Raw genomic sequence first — 16,253 nt, 5'->3', positions numbered from 1 at the left:
CCGACCCATCGCGACCCTATGGACAACATTCCTCCAGGCCTTCCTGTCCTCTACCATCTTCTGGAGTCCATTTAAGCTCACGCCTACTGCTTCAGTGACTCCATCCAGCCACCTCATTCTCTGTCGTCCCCTTCTTCTATTGCCCTCGATCTTTCCCAGCATTAGGCTCTTCTCCAGTGAGTCCTTCCTTCTCATTAGGTGGCCAAAGTATTTGAGTTTTAGCTTCAGGATCTGGCCTTCTAAAGAGCAGTCAGGATTGATCTCCTCTAGGACTGACCGGTTTGATCGCCTTGCAGTCCAAGGGACTCGCAGGAGTCTTCTCCAGCACCATAGTTCAAAGGCCTCAATTCTTTGGCGCTCAGCCTTTCTTATGGTCCAACTTTCACTGCCATACATTGCAACTGGGAAGACCATAGCCTTGACTATACGCACTTTTGTTGACAGGGTGATGTCTCTGCTTTTTAGTGTGCTGTCTAGATTTGCCATGGCTTTCCTCCCCAGGAGCAAGCGTCTTTTAATTTCTTGGCTACAGTCCCCATCTGCAGTGATCTTGGAGCCCAGGAAAATAAAATCTGTCACTACCTCCATTTCTTCCCCATCTATTTGCCAGGAATTGAGAGGGCCAGATGCCATGATCTTGGTTTTCTTAATGTTAAGTTTCAACCCAACTTTTGCACTCTCCTTCTTCACCCGCAACAAGAGGCTCTTTAGTTCTTCTTCACTTTCTGCCATTAGAGTGGTATCATCTGCGTATCTTAGGTTGTTGATATTTCTTCCGGCAATCTTAATTCCAACTTTTGATTCATCTAGCCCTGCCTTTCTCATGATGTGCTCTGCATATAAGTTAAATAGGCAGGGCGACAGTATACAGCCTTGCCGGACTCCTTTCCCAATTTTGAACCAATCAGTGGTTCCATGTCCAGTTCTCACTGTTGCTTCTTGACCCGCATATAGGTTTCTCAAGAGACAAATAAGATGGTCTGGTACTCCCATCTCTTTAAGAACTTGCCACAGTTTGTTATGATCCACACAATCAAAGGCTTTAGCATAGTCAATGAAGCAGAAGTAGATGTTTTTCTGGAACTCCCTAGCTTTCTCCATGATCCAGCGTATGTTGGCAATTTGATCTCTAGTTCCTCTGCCTCTTCGAAATCCTGCCTGTACTTCTGGTAGTTCTCGTTCCACATACTGCTGAAGTCTAGCTTGTAGGATTTTAAGCATGACTTTACTAGCATGAGAAATGAGTGCAATGGTGCGATAGTTTGAACATTCTTTGGCACTGCCTTTCTTTGGAATTGGAATGTAAACTGATCTTTTCCAATCCTGTGGCCACTGTTGAGTTTTCCAAATTTGCTGGCAAATTGAGTGTAGCACTTTTACTGCACTGTCTTTTAAGATTTTGAATAGCTCAGCTGGAATACTGTCACCTCCACTAGCTTTGTTGTTGCTCAGCTTTTCTAAGGCCCACTTCACTTCACATTCTAGGATGTCTGGCTCGAGGTCAGTGACCACCTCATTGTGATTATCAGGGACGTTAAGCTCGTTCTTGTATAGTTCTTCTGTGTAATTTTGCCACCTCTTCTTAATCTCTTCTGCCTCTGTTAGGTCCCTGCCATTTTGGTCCTTTATCATGCCCATTTTTGCATGAAACGTTCCTTTCATCTGTCCAATTTTCTTGAAAAGATCTCTGGTCCTCCCTATTCTATTGTTTTCTTCTATTTCTTTGCACTGTTCATTTAAGAAGGCATTCTTATCTCTTCTAGCTATTCTCTGGAATTCTGCATTCAATTGAGCGTATCTTTCTTTTTCTCCCTTGCCTTTTGCTTCCCTCCTTTCCTCAGCTATTTGCAAAGCTTCCTCAGACAGCCATTTTGCTTTCTTGCATTTCTTTTTCTTTGGGATGGTTTTGGTTGCTACCTCTTGTACAATGTTGCGAACCTCTGTCCATAGTTCTTCAGGCACCCTGTCTATCAGATCTAATTCCTTAAATCTATTTGTCACCTCTACTGTATATTCAACGGGGATATGGTTTAATTCATACCTGACTGGCCTGGTGCTTTTCCCTACTTTCTTCAGTTTAAGCCTAAACTTTGCAACAAGAAGCTCATGGTCTGAGCCACAGTCAGCTCCTGGTCTTGTTTTTACTGACTGTATAGAGCTTCTCCATCTTTGGCTGCAGAGCATATAGTCAATCTGATTTCTGTGTTGACCGTCTGGTGATGTCCATGTGTAGAGCCGTCTCTTGGGTTGTTGGAAAAGAGTGTTTGCTATGACCATCGTATTCTCTTGACAAAATTCTATCAGCCTGTGCCCTGCTTCATTTTGTACTCCAAGGCCAAACTTGCCTGTTATTCCAGTTATTTTTTGGCTTCCTACTTTAGCATTCCAATCCCCCATGATGATAAGGACATCATTTTTTGGTGTTAGTTCTATAAGGTGCTGTAGGGCTTCATAGAACCGGTCAATTTCATCCTCTTCAGCACTGGTGGTTGGGGCATAGACTTGGACTACTGTGATATTGAATGGTTTGCCTTGTATTCGAACTGAGATCATTCTGTCATTTTGAGGATTGTATCCCAGTATTGCTTTTCCTACTCTTTTATTGACTATGAAGGCTACTCCATTTCTTCTGAGGGATTCTTGCCCGCAGTAGTATACCTGATGGTCATCTGAATTAAATTCACCCATTCCTGTCCATTTTAGTTCGCTGATACCTAAGATGTCGATGTTCAGTCTTGTCATCTCTTGTTTGACCACGTCCAGCTTTCCTTGATTCATGGATCTTACATTCCAGGTTCCTATGGAGAAAAAATCTTTACAGCATTGGACTTTCCTTTCACCACCAGACACATCCACAGCTGAGCGTCCTTTCGGCTTTGGCCCAGTCGCTTCATTCTTTCTGGCGCTACTAGTACTAGCCCTCTGCTCTTCCCCAGTAGCATATTGGACGCCTTCCGACCTGAGGGGCTCATCTTCCAGCGTCATATCGTTTTGCCTTTTGGTACTGTCCATAGGGTTTTCATGGCAAAGATACTGGAGTGGGTTGCCATTTCCTTCTCCAGTGGATCACGTTTTGTCAGAACTCTCGGCTATGACCTGTCCGTCTTGGGTGGCCCTGCACGGCATAGCTCATAGCTTCATTGAATTACGCAAGCCCCTTCGCCACGACAAGGCAGTAGTCCAAGAAGGGGAAAGTCAGCTTAATTGCCCCCAACAATCTGGGTCCTCATTTTACCTACCTCGGAAGGATGGAAGGCTGAGTCAACCTTGAGCCTGGTGGGATGCGAACCTGCACTAATTGCAGGCAGCTGGTGTTACTTAAGGAGGCATTAGCCCACTGCTCCACCAAGGCTCTCTTTTGATACAGTCACATACAATCAGGGCTTTTTTTCTCATAGAACGCTCAGAACGGAGTTCTGGCACCTTTTTTGGATGGAACCTTGTAGGGTAGGTAAGATGGGTTGTATGACATGTGTGAGTTCCGGCACCTTTTTCTTTTACAAAAAAAGCACTGCATACAATATTTTTTGGAAGAGGAGTGCATTATATTGCTATTTTTTCCCTTTCTCTGTGGTTGGTTCAAATCCACAGCTTCTCACTTGTGGGGTGCTATAGAGCTCAACACAGTATAAACATCTATATGAAACTGCTGGGTGAGGTCACCTATAAGTTTAGAGTCCTGTATGGATCAGTATACTGATGATATTCAATTTGTACAGTACATCGTGACCCTGGCCTGTCCAAGCAGTGCTGTTGATGTGTCTGGAGGGTGTGTTTTCCACGATTAAAAACTGCTAACTCACTTCAAAAGCAACGACATGTAGGAAGCATTATGGTGTTTTGAATAAGTATTATTCCTTTGTGTAGCTAATATTTGTGTTAAATGAGTATTAGATATATGTAGTTGCTATTAATTTTAAACAGTATTACAAATACGTATTTCAAATAGTAAAGCTTGAACAATTACTTGCATTTGTGACTTCAGAAGTTATACAATGGTTGTAATTTTGGAAGAATCACCTCTGGCTTCTAAATCAGTATTTTTTTAATAGAAAGTTGGTCAGTGAAATTGATATTTATTATATATACAGCTTCTGAAATATAAGCTTAAATATACTGTCCTGGTAAGCCAGTGGAAGTTTGAAAAACATGGCATTAGCTTCTTATGATCTTAAAATAAGATTAATAAACAAAGGAATTTCTTAATGCATTTTGGATGTTTCAGAGAATTTAGTAAAAATTATCCTGTGCTTACAGATGATCAGGATTTGAAATACTAACTCATTTGGTTTGATTTTGTCCTCTTATTGTCACATTTTGGGCTCACATCAACAGAACCATTACTATATTTTGGATCAATTCTTGTGTATTAGATACATATGTTAATGGGCGTTACCAGCAGCTATTTTTTTATACAAAATGAGTAGGGTTTGTTTTAAAAAATTGTTTACAAAAGCAAATGAAAAAAATTGATCTATAATAATTAGATCTGACAGAGATGTTGCAGGTAGCATTTGTCAGGGACTGTTCTGTCCCCTCCCAATAAGTAGCCTTAAAGAGGCTCAAAAATCCAACAGCAGCAAACGCAGGCTAAACAAACGGAAGCTGGTCCTTTAACAGTTAACTCTTTCCCAAGGATTAAATCATATATCAATTTTATGATTACCCAGCGATGTTCAAGGTCTTTGGCAGACGGCCAGCAGCTTCAAAGCCCAGATGCAGAGAAGCAGACCCTTTACAAATCTCAAGAGCAGTTTTTGATTACACGGTACTCAAAATGCCAACAAATTGTTCACCACGCCTTTCCTGTGCAGCCACACCCCTTTTATACTCTGTACAGTGTGGCCCTACGTCTCCCAGCCACGCCTCTTGGGATGTTTCAATAGTTGCTGCTGCTGCTGACGACGCATCCTACGTCTTTCTCTTGCATCCAATAGGGGCTCCCCCTCGCTGCTGCCGGCCTCTGCTTGCTGTTCTGTTTCCTCCTCGGTTTGGCTGGGTTCCATAAGCACGTCAGCCATAGTCAATTCTTGCTGACTCACCAGGGGAGTCGGCCACTCCAGCACGTTGCTCGTGTCAGCTTCCTCCTCTTCCATATCATCCTCCGAGTCAGCATGCGAAGATAAAGCACCCTCCGGGACCGGGATCACAACAGGGACGTATATTTGGTGGGTTCCAAAAGGTGAGATTTTTCTGCCATGGTGCCTACCCTATAGATCACTCTGCCCTCCATCCCTGTTATTATTTCATAAGTCCCTCAAGACCTAGTTATGTCACATACCTGGAGTTCTCAAGGAACTGGAGATGTTCTTCAATGGCTACAATGTGGTTGATCTTTTTATGCTCTGTGTGGTTTGTACATTTTAAATGTTAATTTTAAAAAAAATTAATGACTTTTTAATATTTTTATAATTAAAAAGTACAGGTAATCCTCTCTTAATAACTGGTTGCTTGATAACCATTGAAAATTATCGTGGCCCAAGTAAGAATGCTTTTCAGTTTATAAAGCAATTTTGACCATCATAAAATATACTGTTTCCCCCCTCAGTCATATGACCATGATTTGCAATGTTTTTTGCTGTATTCCTCCAGAAAGCTTAAAGAAAACCACCCTTGTGCTGGATTTGCTTAATAACCACATGCTTAATTTAACAACTACGTGTTCCACTTAACAACTGCAGTGACTTAGCTTATGACCATCATGAAAACAGTCATAAAATTGAATCAGGTCATGTGGTGACCTGCTTAAGGAGTGCCCCAAATTATGACCAAATTCTGGGCCCAATCGTCGTAAATTGAGGTCGGTCTATCTATCTATCTATCTATCTATCTATCTATCTATCTATCTATCTATCTATCTATCTATCTATCTATCATCTATCTATCTATCTATCTATCTATCTAATCTATCTACTATCTATCTATCTTTTTATCTATCTTGTTCTACTGATTGTTGTACACTGTTTTTTGTAAGATGGGTAGCCATATAAATGCAATTATTAAATAGATAAATAACCTGGGTCTAGGGGATTGCCAGTTATCATCACCATGATAAAGAAAGACTTATAAGGAAATTAGCCCACCCTCAACTAATCATTCATTCTATAGCAATAGGCCAAAATCAATTAGGAAAACCCTTGATAAGGTTTCCAAGTTAGGTTTACATGTTTATTTTTATTACTTAAAATATTCTGATTGAGCTGCTCTCTGTTAGCTATGACCACCTTTTGCCTTAGGCTAATGAGAGAATGAAATATTACCTGTTTAGTAAGCTGTTCTTCACAAAGTTTATACAGAACAAAGAATTTCTGAGCCAAAATGACATTATCAATAAAGCCACAGCTTGCAAGTTTCACTCTCATGATGATCTGAAATGGAATCATACGGATTTAAGAAATTAATCAAAAGTAGGGGGGGGAGAAAATATCCCAGACTAAGATATAAAAGAGTATAAGAGAATTGGTGGATATAAAAGTGATGCCCTATAAATTTAAAATGATACTGCATGACAATATGGCACAGTAGTAGCAGTACCTGTCTATCTGGAACCATCATTGCAACAGTTCTAAATTGAATTTTCAAGTTTTCTGGTAATTCCTGTCGTCCAGCATAGCCAGGATTCTATGAATAAAAGAAAACAGAAATAATTCAAAGCAATTGGATTGATTTTTATTATATCAAACCATAAGCCATGTTAATTATAGTGCTTTTATTTTCAAAGTCAGTGTGGGGGCATATCCTTGCCTTTCACACAAAAGATTCTGGTCTACCTGAATTCATAGTTGAGGAGTACAATGCATATTAGTTTATACGGATGCAAGCCTGAATTTCCTATCTGTTTCTTGATTGTGAGGGAAGAAATAGCCATTTATTCTTGTCATATCTGGAACAGGATGCATGGATTCCCATGATCCCAAGCTTTATTACAGTCACAAAAAATGTTCTTGGAAAATAACAGTCTGAACATGTAGTTCCACACACGTTCTATTTTTTACATGACTGAAGACAGAAATGCCCACCACTATGGAACTGTTATTCTATATGTTTGAAAAGATTATTGCCACATCTCAAGAATTCAGAGAGATGCTCCAAATAGTTTTCTTGGTACAGAAAACTTTTTAATACTTGCAAACATCATGACTGATGGACAATAAGTAGATATCTGAGAGCAGTCTTCACTTGCATATCTACTTAATGTAAACATTGCTGTCTTTTTGATAATAATTTTGCCTAGCCTTAAAATTGTTAGTTCAGATGTAACATCTGATTTTCATATAGACGTGGTTGCTAGCTATATGTCAACAGCCACTCCTTCTCACTCCTAAACTTAAAAGTGCACTGAAGTACTTATCAGCACAAATTGTTAACTTGGTTACAACGCTGCAGCTTGGAATGATTTTCTGATCCCAGATTAATTTGACTGCAATTTGGCTATCTCATTCTAAATGAACAATCTATCAAGTGTTATTTGTAAAAATTCCAACACAACACAATCAAGTAGTGATGGGGGAATAAAAATAAGATTTACCGGTAATAGACCCTGAGAAGATAACAATGACTTGATGGCATGTAAACAATCAGTTTTACTTGAGATATAAAATGTGCAATTGCTATAAATTTAATAGCTTGTAAATATATTGCTAGGATAGACAAAATAATTAATAAAACATGTAATTTATTTTCAAGTAAGTTGTATAACAAATGTATGATTGATTTTCTCTCATTAATAATTAAAAAGAACCTCTACACTCTCATCGCAATAAATTTACCATTGTCAGAAAAATTCCAAACTCAGGGTTTAAGTCCACTACATCTCCATCAGAAAATATGAACTGCTTTTTCCTTTCTTTTCTTGCTGTCAGAATGATGTAAATTTGTTGAGCTGCTACTGACAAGACTGGTAATTCAATTCTGTTAAATTCATCAAAGCATCCCCAGGAGCCAGACTGTGCAAGACCTGAAACAGGAAATGATTTACCTTTAAACAGATTACAACTTTCCTGTAATTAATGTTTTCATGTTCTTACCATATTGGGGCAACATCTCTTTTCCTAAAATTATACCCAGAAAGAAATATGAAGTGTCTGAACCTGGATATAATAATATCATAAAAAAGCAAATCATTGGGTAGTGTCACCCATTGGTAGAGTAAACGCTGGATGCCATTCAATAGTGTTTGGAAGCAATACTACTAAATCAAGCATAATACTACACAGGCACCATACCACAAACACTGAAAAACATCTGAAAAAGATGTAAAGGGAAAAATCTATGATAAGATTCTCTATTAGCCCCATTCAGAGCTACAGTGAGAAACCTTTCCCTCTTTCAGTTATGCTGCTGACTTGTGAATAATCTGTATCTGCATTTACAGTACAACTATCCAGGGCAGAGAGCTCACATCACTATGCAATAACTTCCATGCTAGCTGGAACCTAACAATATTGGATTACAGCTCACATAGAAACAATTTGCGTAGAGCTAGATTGCATCTCTAGAATAATTAGGAGAGATGAGGGATGATTTATCTCTCTGCCTCTCTTGGAGAGTATTAACACTCAAAGGTAATACTTGATGAGGAATTTTGTTTGCAACCAAGCTAGTGTACACATTGGATTTGAATATCTAACCTTGTGTAATGTTGTATGGGAATGACCTTGGAAGATAGGATGGGGAAAGAGATGCTGCCTCAGGAATGATAAATTAAGAGATGATGTAGGCTTCATACTGCATAATAGGCAGAGAAACTCAGAAACAAACCTCCCTAACTTATTAGGCTATAAAAGAGTCATTGAGGGTTTGCAGTATCAGAATTGTAAGATTCTGTTAATATTGTAAGCGTTACAATAAAAGTAGGGTTAGTTCATCTGGTCATGATTCCTGTCTGGTCGGTCTGGGAAGGCAAACACTCTGCAATAATATTAATTCAAAATTATTATGGATTTCAAAGGGATTGACTCTGAGGTGGTTATATAGGTTGCAGACCAGGAATTTTTGTTCTTGGTATTGTGTCATTTAATCAGTAAGCCTTTGTCTCTAATCTAATCTGAAATGCTTTTTCTATAAAGCCTACAGCTAAAATGATTTTTTTAAATGTTTGATACTATTATTTCAGTCATTATAATAACTAAACTGTTAGAATTCTAATTATAAAAAAGATTCTGCTTACAACTATAAAATGTAGGATCATAATCTCCCAATAGATTTTTATTTTCTGTTGCATTCAGCTGTATCTTATGCAACACATATGATTACATTTCTCTAGGTCTTTTATGAAAATATTTTTGATTTTGTATTTCTACTTTATTCTGGTATTAACAACCCAATGTTAAGTGAACAGTGTTTATTCAAAAATAAATCCAACTTAACTTCAATTTCATTGCACTCAGGAAAGAATTTCTCATTAAGCAAAACTTAGAAATGCAGAAGCTTCCTTGCGTAGAATAACTCCAGAACCATTCAACCCATGATTATGGATATTACATTACAAATTCTCTAGATTTCTCTTTTCTTCTTGGAAATGTCAAGGACTGAATCTGAGAGTTCCTCTTTTCAAAGTATGTGCTCTACCAATTAGGTATTTTTCTTTTTTCTTTTCTTTTCTTTTCTTTTCTTTCTTTTCTTTTCTTTTCTTTTTTCTTTTCTTTTCTTTTCTTTTCTTTTCTTCTTTTCTTTTCCCTTTCCTTTCCTTTCCTTTCCTCTTTCCTTTTCTTTAGACAAGGCTTTAACTATTCTTCACCTTTAAAGGAGGCTTTCTTTGCCCCCAAGACCAACTTATAAAACATAAACTAAGAAGTTTATGCTCAGAGACTTATTGAAACTGCACATGTAGGTTTAGCCACTGGAGATTATTATGCTTAAGGCTTTGATATAGGGAGAGGTTGTGCAGTTTCAGTGCCAGAATCAGGAGATGAAAGACCCTCCATTATAGTAGCTTCACTATATTTGTGGTGAATACACTGTAATTCTTATATGTAGGGGAGAAGAAAGAAGTGATAATACATGAGACAATATCTAGAATTGTAGGTGGTGTAAAGGGGGCAAGTGACAAAATATGTCTAGTGATGTTACAGTGCAAATCCCGTGATTTATATACTCGCTGATAATGTTGAAATGCAAATACAACAAGCAGATCATAACAATATTTGTATCATGATGATGCAAAGCAAATGTCATATTTCCATTTCTTGAGTTTGTAGCACCCATTTAGGAAGCAATGCATTTAATTTGCATTCAGATATATTTTTAAAAACTGAAAACCAGAAGTTACTACATATTTCTCACTAAGATTTGCTAAGATTTGATATGCTAATTTTGAGCCATTAATAATTATTAGGAAAAATATAGTGCGGCCGCCTTTATGTAAGTACACTGTAACCATGTTAGTTCAAATGTAAGAATAATACTCAGAATAGAGTACAATATAAATATAGAAAGATATAAGAAACTAGCAAAATGTCATACACATGTAAACATATCAGAATCTATAAAAATCCAGGCATGTTTTATCTTTGTAATAATGTCTGTATTCCTGCTTCTTTTTATACAATCCATTCTCACATGTATGCTAATATTCAAGGGCTTTATAAGCTATCAAATACATCTCAGAAAGGATATATTGGTGATCAGGGAGAGTTGGTAAGACAATATCTGCTTCTTGAGGCTTTCTTTATGATCTGCCTCTTGCTGTATTGACCCCTGCGATGTGCTGTGCAAGAGCTTTCCTGGCTATCAAAGAAATATGATGGCTATCTTACCTGAGGTACAGTTCAAGGACTTTCTTCAAGGGCCTTCTTTTAAAAAAAGGACTTGGTGATAGAAAAGGAAGACAAGGAGAAGGAGGAAATAGTTGATCTGTCATTTCTCTTTCTGTTTTTAAATGTGTTCAGCCTTAGTCTGTAGTCAATAGGAAAACATTGGCTACAGTAGTATTGGTGGGCTGTCAACTCAGAAGACAAAGCAAAGTCTATGACTGGATGTTCCTTCTTGTTCTGCAAGCTTGTCCTGTGCTTGAATGAGCAGGGTTATTATCTCTGCCTTTCATCATATCCACCCCAATTATTAATGAGATAGAAGAGACTGACCCTTTCCATTCATGAATTCATTTGCAAAATTCCAAACCAAACATATTCTATAATCTTAAACAGATTTATAGTCAGTAAACCCTGGAATTTGTGTAGGAATGCAAATATCATTTGATAATCTTAGTTATATTCATGAAAGCATGGATCACTATCCTAAACTTGACTTCATCTTACATATTCAGAATAGCAACTAACTCCTGCAGGGTAGCAATTAATTTCATTATACAACATTTTAGGCTATCAAGTCCAACTCTATGTCAGGGTTACTGGCTGTCTAGCCTCTGTAAGAACATCTTCAATAAATCCATCTCATCTGAAGGTTCTTGGCTCTACCATCAAACTGCTCTTTCTTATCCCTGCACTCCTTTATTTAGTATCCTGATTACTGGAACAATGGGCACAAGGTTTCAAATCCCCTCTGTTAGGCTGTATCAGGTATTTGAAGAATGCTATTGTTCCCCTGCCCTCTCTGTTTTCTTCTTAAGGGTAAACATCTCCCATCCCTTCATTCTATCTTTGCAGGGCCTATAATTTCTTAGGAAGATGATGATTTTATCACCTAACCCACCTAATAAGCTAAATCTTACCTTTGAAAATTCGTCCCAATCCTCTGAAATCCATTTGATCTGAACAATTAAATACTACTACGTATTTCCCCAGTGCTTTCCCCATGTCCTTGGTTGTTTCTGTTTTACCAGTCCCTGCAGGCCCTGCTGGGGCTCCTCCCATGTTCATTCCCAAAGCTTGAGCCAATGTAATATAACATCTGTAAAGATAAATTTATTTATCTTTATAAATATATTTGTACACATCAAAAATGATTCTTTAAAAATTTTGAGTTTAGGTATCATACAAGCCTTTTAACAAATAGAGTGGAAAAGTATAGCATTTAATGCTCCTTCCTTTTTAAAATTAATTAGAAGTACGTAGCAGGGAGAAAAGATTGCGTTCCAGTTTGCAACACTAAGACTCCATCAGACTTAAATATAAATAAATAATTCACACCTGTCTGTTAAAGGGGTAATGACGAGACGATCTGTGCATCCCAGAAATTCATTTTGATAAACAAAATCAACATCAGTAATAGACACCAATGTTTGATCAAGATCTTCCTTGAAATAGAATCTGCACTGCTTTAACCATTCAAAATCAGACACTGATTTTATATGCATTTTAACCTTCAAAACAGAAAAGGAGCTTGAGTTATACTAGAACTGCACAGAAACATTATTTGCAGGATGAATTTCAGGGATGGAATGATAAATATTTGCATAGTTAGTGCCCCTGCCGACCCTCTCCAATTAATATTATCTCAAATTAACACATTTAATGTTTGGATTCACTTGCTTTGTTAATTTATTTCCTTTCTCACTTTTTACAGTAGAAATGTTGTGGAACATTTGCTAAGCTCATTCTCCAGTCTTTCTTCTGAAGATGAGACATCAATTACAGAAGTCTATCACTGAATTACTTGCCAATTGCTACTAGACATTTCTGCAAAATTTCAGCTAAAATATACAGATTCATTAATTTTGTCTTTAAATATTCAGAGCTAGAATTGTGTGTGGGGGGGTGCTGATGGTGATGGCCATCGCTGGAGGGTACAATTTTCCCACTCATTCCCCAGTGTTGACTCCCATCCTGATGCCCTGCCAAGTTGCACAATTATAGGAGCCCTATTGGTGCAGTGGTTAAAGTGCAGCATTGCAGGCAAACTCTGCCCACAGTCTGGAGTTCAATCCTGACGACCCGAAGGTTGACTCAGCTTTCCATCTTCTGAGGTCAGTAAAATGAGGACCCAGAGTGTTGGGGGCAATATTCTGACATTGTAAACTGCCCAGAGACTTCTGTAAATCACTATAGCAATACCAATAGCACTTAGACTTATATATCGCCTAAATGCTATTGCTATTGCTATATCCAAGAACAAAACCAGACGTAACATAATTTGAACAATTTTATATACACATTAACTTCTCAGGCATCAATATTTCCATATTACCAAGTCATCAAAGATATCACGCTGATGTACATGGATGGTGATAAGGGTTTCAAATTTTACTCGGTCAAACTTGGAAAGATCATGAGTAGTCTGGCTAATAAGCGTATTTAGAATATCCAAAAATTTCTGATTGGTCACTGACATAATTTTCCGATCGTCTTTTGCATTAGTTAAGGCTTCTTCTGAATCATGGGTCCATAGCATTTGAATTCCCAGCAATCCTACCTATAATTTAAACAAATAATGTGAACAGGAACATTTATAGTTCAACGAATAAAAAATAATTTAACAACTCCCAATTTTAAATTCTAATTTAGGGTGATAGACATGAACAACTAATAAATTGGGTTTTATTATAGATTTTGCCTTTTATGCAGGGTGAAAAATCAGAACACCTTCAAAGATACTCAGAATAAAAGCTGAACCTTCTTTTGCTGTATTGCCACAGAGATAAAAACCAAGATGCACTCCAAGGAAAAGGGCTGAGGAAGCAAGTTTGGAAGCTTAATAAAGAACTTCTGTGAGGAGGTTTCCATCTTTTATCAATGTGGGCAACTTATGTCAATCAGACTCTAATTGGTTCTTACCTTATCTCCTTTGGATGGGAGGATAACCTAAAGAAAGAATAGAATAGAATAGAATAGAATAGAATAGAATAGAATAGAATAGAATAGAATAGAATAGAATAGAACAGAACAGAACAGAACAGAACAGAACAGAATAGAATCTGGAAAGGACCTTGGAGGCCTTCTAGTCCAGCCTATACCATCTTAGACAAGTGACTGTCTAGCCTCTTTTTAAAAATCTCCACTGATGGAGCGCCTACAGTTTCTGGGGGCAAGCTATTCCACTGGTTAATTGTCCTCACTGTCAGGAAGTTTCTCCTTAATTCCACATTGCTTCTCTCTTTGACCAATTTCTAACCATTGTTTCTTGTCTTGCCCTCTGGTGCTTTGGTGAATAACGTGACTCCCTCTTCTTTGTGGTAGCCCCTCATTACTGGAATACTACTATCATGTCTCCCCTATTTCTTCTTTTCTTTATAATAGTCAAACTCAAGTCCTGCAGCCATTCTTCATATGTTTTAGTCTCCAGGCCTTTGATCATCTTAGTTGCTCCTCTGAATTTTTTCCAAACTCTCAACATCTTTTTTGTGATATGGTGACCAAAACTGACTGCAGTATTCTAGGTGTGGTCTTACTACAGTTTTAGAAAGTGGTACTAATGGCTCACGTGATCTTGATTCTATGCCTCTGTTTATGCAACCCAGGATTGTATTAGCTTTCTTGGCGGAGGCTGCACACTGCTAACTCACGGTTAAATGATCGTTCACTAGTACTCCAAGGTCCCTCTCACAGTTACTGTTTTTAAGCCAGGTCTTGCCCAATTGTACTTGTACCTTTGATTTTTCCTGCCTAAATGTAAAACTTTGCTTTTCTCCACATTGAAACTCATTTTGTTGGACAGGGCCCATTTTTCAAGTTTGTCAAGATCTTTTTGGATCCTGAGCTTGTCTTCAGGTTTGTCAAGATCTTTTTGGATCCTGAGCTTGTGTTGGCTATTCCTGCCAGTTTAGTGTCATCTGCAAATTTGGTGAATTCCCCTTCTATTCCCTCATCTAAGTCATTTATGAAGATATTGAACAGTACTGGGCCTAAGACGGAGCCTTGTGGTACCCCATTGCTTACTTCTCTCCATGTGGATGTAGTATCATTGAGGACTACTTGAGTATGGTTTGTCAGCCAGTTACAAATCCATCTGATGGTGATGTTGTCTATTCCACCTTTTTCTAGCTTACCAAGAAGTAGGTTGTGGTTTACTTTGTCAAATGCCTTATTGAAGTCTAAGTATAGTACGTCCACAGTATTTCGCTGGTCTATTAGTTTAGTCACTTTGTCAAAGAATGAAATAAGATTGGTTTGGCATGATCTGTTTTTAACAAACCTGTGCAGGCTACTGATTATAACTGTGTTTGCTTCTAGTTGTTCGCAGATCTGTTTTTTGATTATCTTTTCTAGGATCTTCCCAGGTATTAATGTTAAACTGATTGGTCTGTAGTTTCCTTGGTCCATTTCCCCCCCCCCCTTTCTCGAAGATGGGAACCACATCAGCCCTTTTCCAATCCTCAGGTATTTCCCTGGTGCTCCAGGATTTTTGAAAGATGTGGTGCAATGGTTCTGAGATAACATCGGCCAGCTCCTTCAGAACTCTGGGATGTCATCTGTCGGGTTCCGTCGATTTATATTCATCAAGGTTGGATAGGTGTTCTCTTACCATTTTCTTGCTTATTTTAATTTTTGTTTCTAATTTGTCTTTTGCAGTGGTTTTTTTGGTATGTTAGGCTATAGTTCTTTTTGTGTGAAGACTGATGCAAAGTATGAGTTAAGCAGCTCTGCTTTCTCCCTGTTGCCTGTTATTTCCTTGCCATCTTCTCTCTTTAGCGGAAAACAGTTTCCTTGACTTTTTTCTTGTTAATATGTTGGAATTTTTTTTTATTATCCATGATTTATGTTGCAAGCCTTTGTTCATTCTAAGCCTTTGCTTTTCTGACTTCATCTTTGCACTTTCTGGCTGTTGGCTGATAATCAGCCTTAGTTATGTGCCCCTCTTTCTATTTTTTGTATTTGTCCTTTTTGTCTTTCAGTTTGTCAGAGAGATCTTTATGCAGCCATGTTGGTTTCTTCTTGAATTTTTTGTTTTTCTTTTTCAGCGGTATCGTGCTGGTATGGGCTTTTATGATTGCATTTTTCAGAGTTTCCCATGCTTCTTAGGTTGTTTTCCCCTTTAGAGCTGTCATCGATGGGATCTTTCCTAGGTTCTCTCTCTGTTAAAGTCAGCTCTTTCGAAGTTCAAGACATTGGTTAGATTGTTTTCTGTTGCTAGTGTTTCTGTTATGTTAAATTCCAGTATGATGTGATCACTTTCACCTAAGGTTCCAGCAACTTCAACTCCCTCTATCACTTCTTCTCTAAGTTAGAATTAAGTCCAGTATGGCTTTACATCTCGTTCCCTCCTCCACCTTTTGGATGACAAAGTTGTCGGCTAGGTTGTTTAGGAATCTGTTTAATCTCCCATTAGCTGCAGAGTTTGCCTCCCAGTTGATATCTGGATAATTGCAGTCTCACTACTGTGGTATGTTCCTACATGCATTTGTTAACTGGCTGGCA

The 16,253-nt window shown here is 38.0% G+C and overlaps 1 protein-coding gene and 1 long non-coding RNA gene across 2 annotated transcripts in view; one reads left to right on the top strand and one right to left on the bottom strand.

The window, feature by feature from the left end:
• The window catches only part of DNAH8 (dynein axonemal heavy chain 8), a 143,423-nt gene that overhangs the window by 67,190 nt on the left and 59,980 nt on the right, over positions 1–16,253 (bottom strand). The window contains exons 38-43 of the mRNA XM_081315187.1: positions 13,087–13,311; positions 12,090–12,262; positions 11,672–11,850; positions 7,770–7,957; positions 6,535–6,621; positions 6,261–6,368 (exon numbers count right to left, since the gene is read on the bottom strand). Of these exons, the coding sequence (XP_081171313.1) occupies positions 6,261–6,368; positions 6,535–6,621; positions 7,770–7,957; positions 11,672–11,850; positions 12,090–12,262; positions 13,087–13,311 (960 nt within the window). The remainder of the gene's footprint in view (positions 1–6,260; positions 6,369–6,534; positions 6,622–7,769; positions 7,958–11,671; positions 11,851–12,089; positions 12,263–13,086; positions 13,312–16,253) is intronic.
• LOC308660687 overlaps positions 4,963–16,253 on the top strand; it is a 43,357-nt gene continuing 32,066 nt past the window's right edge. Inside the window, exon 1 of the long non-coding RNA XR_014024788.1 lies at positions 4,963–5,182. This is a non-coding gene — a long non-coding RNA (uncharacterized lncRNA). The remainder of the gene's footprint in view (positions 5,183–16,253) is intronic.

This window comes from Vipera berus (assembly GCF_964194415.1).
Source record: "Vipera berus genome assembly, chromosome: 1".
NCBI classification, from domain to species: domain Eukaryota; kingdom Metazoa; phylum Chordata; class Lepidosauria; order Squamata; family Viperidae; genus Vipera; species Vipera berus.
This window is presented reverse-complemented; position numbering and strand designations above follow the sequence as displayed.